The 4,424-nt window shown below is 43.2% G+C and overlaps 1 protein-coding gene and 1 long non-coding RNA gene across 3 annotated transcripts in view; one reads left to right on the top strand and one right to left on the bottom strand.

Annotated features, from left to right (window-relative positions):
• LOC112549381 overlaps nucleotides 1-1,822 on the bottom strand; it is a 17,251-nt gene extending 15,429 nt beyond the window's left edge. Inside the window, exon 1 of the long non-coding RNA XR_003092789.1 lies at nucleotides 1,693-1,822. This is a non-coding gene — a long non-coding RNA (uncharacterized LOC112549381). The remainder of the gene's footprint in view (nucleotides 1-1,692) is intronic.
• Nucleotides 108-4,424, top strand: part of CTSL (cathepsin L) — a 6,716-nt gene continuing 2,399 nt past the window's right edge. Inside the window, exons 1-5 of one of the 2 annotated variants that reach the window (XM_006018455.3) lie at nucleotides 108-337; nucleotides 701-840; nucleotides 1,540-1,662; nucleotides 1,742-1,897; nucleotides 2,336-2,560. In XM_006018455.3, coding sequence (XP_006018517.1) covers nucleotides 715-840; nucleotides 1,540-1,662; nucleotides 1,742-1,897; nucleotides 2,336-2,560 — 630 coding nt within the window. In that variant the 5' untranslated portion in view covers nucleotides 108-337; nucleotides 701-714. Of the gene's footprint in view, nucleotides 338-523; nucleotides 549-700; nucleotides 841-1,539; nucleotides 1,663-1,741; nucleotides 1,898-2,335; nucleotides 2,561-4,424 lie in introns of those variants that run through there. The other variant, XM_025197695.1, reaches the window with a different exon arrangement.

Here is a 4,424-nt window from a genome sequence, read left to right as displayed (position 1 = left end):
CCGTCTCCGCCCGGTGCGGCGTGTTTACAGCCCGCAGCGCGGGGGGCCGGGGCGGCGCTTGGCCGCGGGCAGGGGGCACGGAGCGCCCGGGCCCGGGGGCTGGAAGGGGGTGGGGAGAGCCATCATCTCCCCGCCAGAGAAGGGGGAGGCCAGGAGCCGGCTTATTGTACCTCCTGCTGTCCCTTTTAACCCCCCAGAGGGACTTTGTCGCTTCGCCCAGGGCTGATGGATGGGGGGAGCGGGGCTGCTGTTGTCCCCTGAAGGCGTCTGGGTGCAGAGAGGTGTCTGTGCCAGGTTTTGCCTGCTTTGATCTGAGGAGGATGTGGCTTTCTCTTGCGTAAGTGGCTGGCTGCGGTAGGTGATGGGTCATCTGGTTGGGACTGTCCAGACCGGCTTTTTCTCCTGCCTGGCTTCTTTGCTGGGGGACAGAGTCCCCAGTGCTCGGGGCAGGGGCCTGGCCTGGCCCACCTCCAGGTAGTGCTGCTGTTTACGCCCACAAAGCTGAGGGCAAGTGAGAGCTGTACAGATCCGGACCTAGACTTGGATATGTTCGTAATATAAACCCCTCCCCCCATCCTGTTTTGTTAGCCAGTGGGTTTGCTGTGTAGAAATTGTTTAAAGCTTGTTTTTGTTTTTTGCTCTTTATCAGAAGGAGGGGAAATATCAGCTGATGCTTATTTTCTACCCCCTGCAATTCTAGGAAGATCTCTTACCATGAACCTCCACCTGTGCCTGCTCTCCCTGTGCTTGGGACTGTCCTCTGCTGCTCCCAGAATGGATCCTGACTTGACTAGCCACTGGCAGCTGTGGAAGTCATGGCACTCGAAAAACTACCATGAGGTCAGTGTTTTGTTTTTTTCCAGCAGAGGCAGACTGCTGTCATATGGGTATTTGCTTAGAACTAGCACCATGGGGGGGCCAAGTTTTGTGGCAGCCTTGCCACAAGCTAATCCTTACACCTCCCCAAATGACACTGCAATAGTCGCATTGAAGTAGGGCAGGAAAGGACCTCCAGAGGTCATCTAGTCCAGCCTGCTGCCTGAGTCAGGGTTGTCTCTATCAAACTGCAAACTAAATTCTACATAAGACTATCTCCCTCCCTTGCCTAATACCCAGCTCTTCTCCCTGCTGTAATTCCCACTCTTCTCTCTCTACTCCTTTCCAGATCTGCTGTGTTCCTCCTACACAGGCCTATGGCCCGTGTATGACAAGCTGGCCACCTCAGTGTAGAGCAGCTAAGGTTGGGTGTACAATGTGGCCTAATGTTTAGCACTGTGATAGTTTAGTCCTGCTGGCTTTTAATGGGGGCTAACAGTTGCATCTACAAGATGGAGTTATTGATTTTTAGGAGGAGTTAAAAAGCTTAATTTTTTTTTCTCATCCTTGAATGAGAGTTAACATAATTGAAAATAATGTTGTTTGTATACTTTTAACTATTACACAAACTTAAGGCAGCAAAAAGCCTATCTGTTCTGATGGTCTTGCTCTACAAGTACACTAGTATCAAAATAACGGGTTGGTTCGTTTTTTGACTTGCAGAAGGAAGAAGGCTGGAGGAGAATGGTATGGGAAAAGAACTTGAAAATGATTGAACTACATAACCTTGATCACACGCTGGGCAAGCATAGCTACAAACTGGGAATGAATCAGTTTGGTGATATGGTAAGTCCTTGAGAGAGCCATGAAACTTACTTGGTCTCTTAATAGCATATGGCAGGAGTTCACTGCATTTCTTTTTCAGACAAACGAAGAGTTCAGACAGCTAATGAATGGGTACATCCATAAAAAATCACAAAAGAAGTATAGAGGATCCCAGTTCCTTGAGCCGAACTTCCTGGAAGCCCCAAGATCTGTGGACTGGAGAGAGAAGGGATATGTAACTCCTGTTAAAGATCAAGTATGTCTTGTGATGGGTTTTGTGTGTGTTTTGACCAATTTGAAAGCCTGATTCATCAAATAACTAACTTTGGAAAATAACGGGGAAAAATCACGATTGCATATTAAGCATTCGTTAATCCTCATAAAGACTGCTGCACACTTGCTAATATAGCATGATGTTTTCTTTAAACTTTTTTTATGGTGAAGAAATCACTTGCTTGAGACTCGTAGCAGCATTTTCTAAGGTGCAGACCTTTCTTTAGGATTTTCACCCAACTGAATGGCAACTGTAAGCTTTGAAAGGACCCCTACCTAATATTTTTTTCAGGTGAGGTCCCTTTTGAGCATGAGTAAACTGGAATTTGTATTGTATGCTGTTCAGACTGCTGTGGTAATCTGGACTGTGTATGCTGTCTGACCTTTTTTGGAGTCATTTTATTTTCCTGCTCTATTTCAGGGTCAATGTGGATCTTGCTGGGCATTTAGCACAACTGGTGCTCTTGAAGGACAACATTTCAGAAGAACTGGTCAGCTGGTCTCCCTGAGTGAGCAAAACCTTGTAGACTGCTCTCGACCCGAAGGCAATGAAGGATGCAATGGTGGTCTGATGGATCAAGCGTTCCAGTATATCCTGGACAATGGAGGGATTGATTCAGAAGAGTCTTACCCATACCTAGCAAAGGTAAATACACTAACTACAGAGAGATATTTTACTCTATATGGTGTATCTAAACTGTAAAAATGCAGGGTAAATGTACAGGTTTTATTTTTGGGAAGAACTTCATAAATAACTTCTTGAATAGACTTTTTTTTTTCTTTCTAGCCTTTAGCTTCTTTCACTAACCAAAGAAGAAATCTGCCTACCACTATCTTTATTTTCTCAGAAGCATGAGATGCTTGCCAGATCAAACCACTAGTGGTACTTTTGACACAGACACATCAAGGCTGACCATAATGGACTTCTGGGTGTAGATCAGTGTGTGTTTGTTTTTGTGGTTTTTTTTGAGAAGCTGATACAGTACATCCTGTAGCAACACTAAACAGGGCACCCTGCCATTCACTTTAAGCTGTCTGTGAAGGTGTTGGTCATCAAGCCTTGAAGTCAAAGATACATGCAGGAGAGGTCAGCCTCAGAAATGGTTGTCCTGGTTTGTTTAATCAGCAGTAGATAAGTGAACACACGGAGAAGACTGCCAGCAGTTTCATCTGAGCCTTGGAATACTAGATCAGATGCTTAGGCTTTTTTGTTTTATTTTTAGCTGGGGACATCATCCTTGCCAATGGCCACTCAACTCTTTGTGGTCTCCTCTTCTTTTTGTTAACACTGCTTGTAGCACTTGTAAGCTTTTTTTTTTTCTATTGAGATTTTTTTATAATTTGGAATCTCTGTTCCTGCTCCCCTGAACTCTTTTAATTTTGTTAAATGTGTCCCTAAACACTTGCTGCTTCAAGGCAGTCTCTCTAACCTATTCTGTAATATACTTGACACACAAGCTCTTTACCTGCCCCCTCTCCCCACAAAGGAGAAATCGGTGCTTTGCTAGCACTCCAGGTATTTAATAGTATGTATAGGCTTGGTAGGAGAAACTGATACAGGGGCATATATTCAGCTATATGGTGTGAAAGATCCTGATAACAACTCTTGTTGTTATAAGATGAACTTTTTGTTATGAGCTCCCTCTTCCTCTAACCTGGCAGTTCTGTTTTGGTCCACAGATGATTCCCAGTTTGAAAGCACATAGGAATTTGTAAATAGAGGGAGGGAATGCAAAATGGTTGGCTAACTATAATTGGTTAAGGATTTGGGAGGCCTAAGAGCATTATCTACAAATTTCCCATCATGTGTGGTACCATCCCTTAGTGTCATCTTAAGCCCTGGTTAGTTCTACCTCTTTATTTTTAATGAAAGAATCTTGAGTCATTCTCTGGAACAGGTTCTGGGCTTTTCCTCCCTCCCATCTCTCAAAATTGTATATAACTTTTTTTTTTTTTTTTTTTCCCTCTTGGCTTTTTGTGCCAAAGCTGGGTTTCTTTGCAGTTTCTGTAAACTTTTTTTTTTTTTTTTTTTTTAAGGTAGATCCCTGCCCATAGGTGAGATGAGTGAATAGGGAGCTTCAAGACATTCAGGATCTATGCATTCCATTGACACTTTTTTTTTTTTTTTTTTTCCCTCTTGGCTTTTTGTGCCAAAGCTGGGTTTCTTTGCAGTTTTTGTGCCAAAGCTGGGTTTCTTTGCAGTTTCTGTAAACTTTTTTTTTTTTTTTTTTTTTAAGGTAGATCCCTGCCCATAGGTGAGATGAGTGAATAGGGAGCTTCAAGACATTCAGGATCTATGCATTCCATTGACACTTTTTTTTTTTTTTTTTTTCCCTCTTGGCTTTTTGTGCCAAAGCTGGGTTTCTTTGCAGTTTCTGTAAACTTTTTTTTTTTTTTTTTTTTAAGGTAGATCCCTGCCCATAGGTGAGATGAGTGAATAGGGAGCTTCAAGACATTCAGGATCTATGCATTCCATTGACACTTTTTTTTTTTTTTTTTTTTTTTTTTTC

Source organism: Alligator sinensis, unplaced genomic scaffold (assembly GCF_000455745.1).
Source record: "Alligator sinensis unplaced genomic scaffold, ASM45574v1 scaffold240_1, whole genome shotgun sequence".
Taxonomy (NCBI): Eukaryota; Metazoa; Chordata; order Crocodylia; family Alligatoridae; genus Alligator; species Alligator sinensis.
Note: the sequence above shows the minus strand (reverse complement) of the source record. Positions and strands in the feature narration are given on the sequence as shown.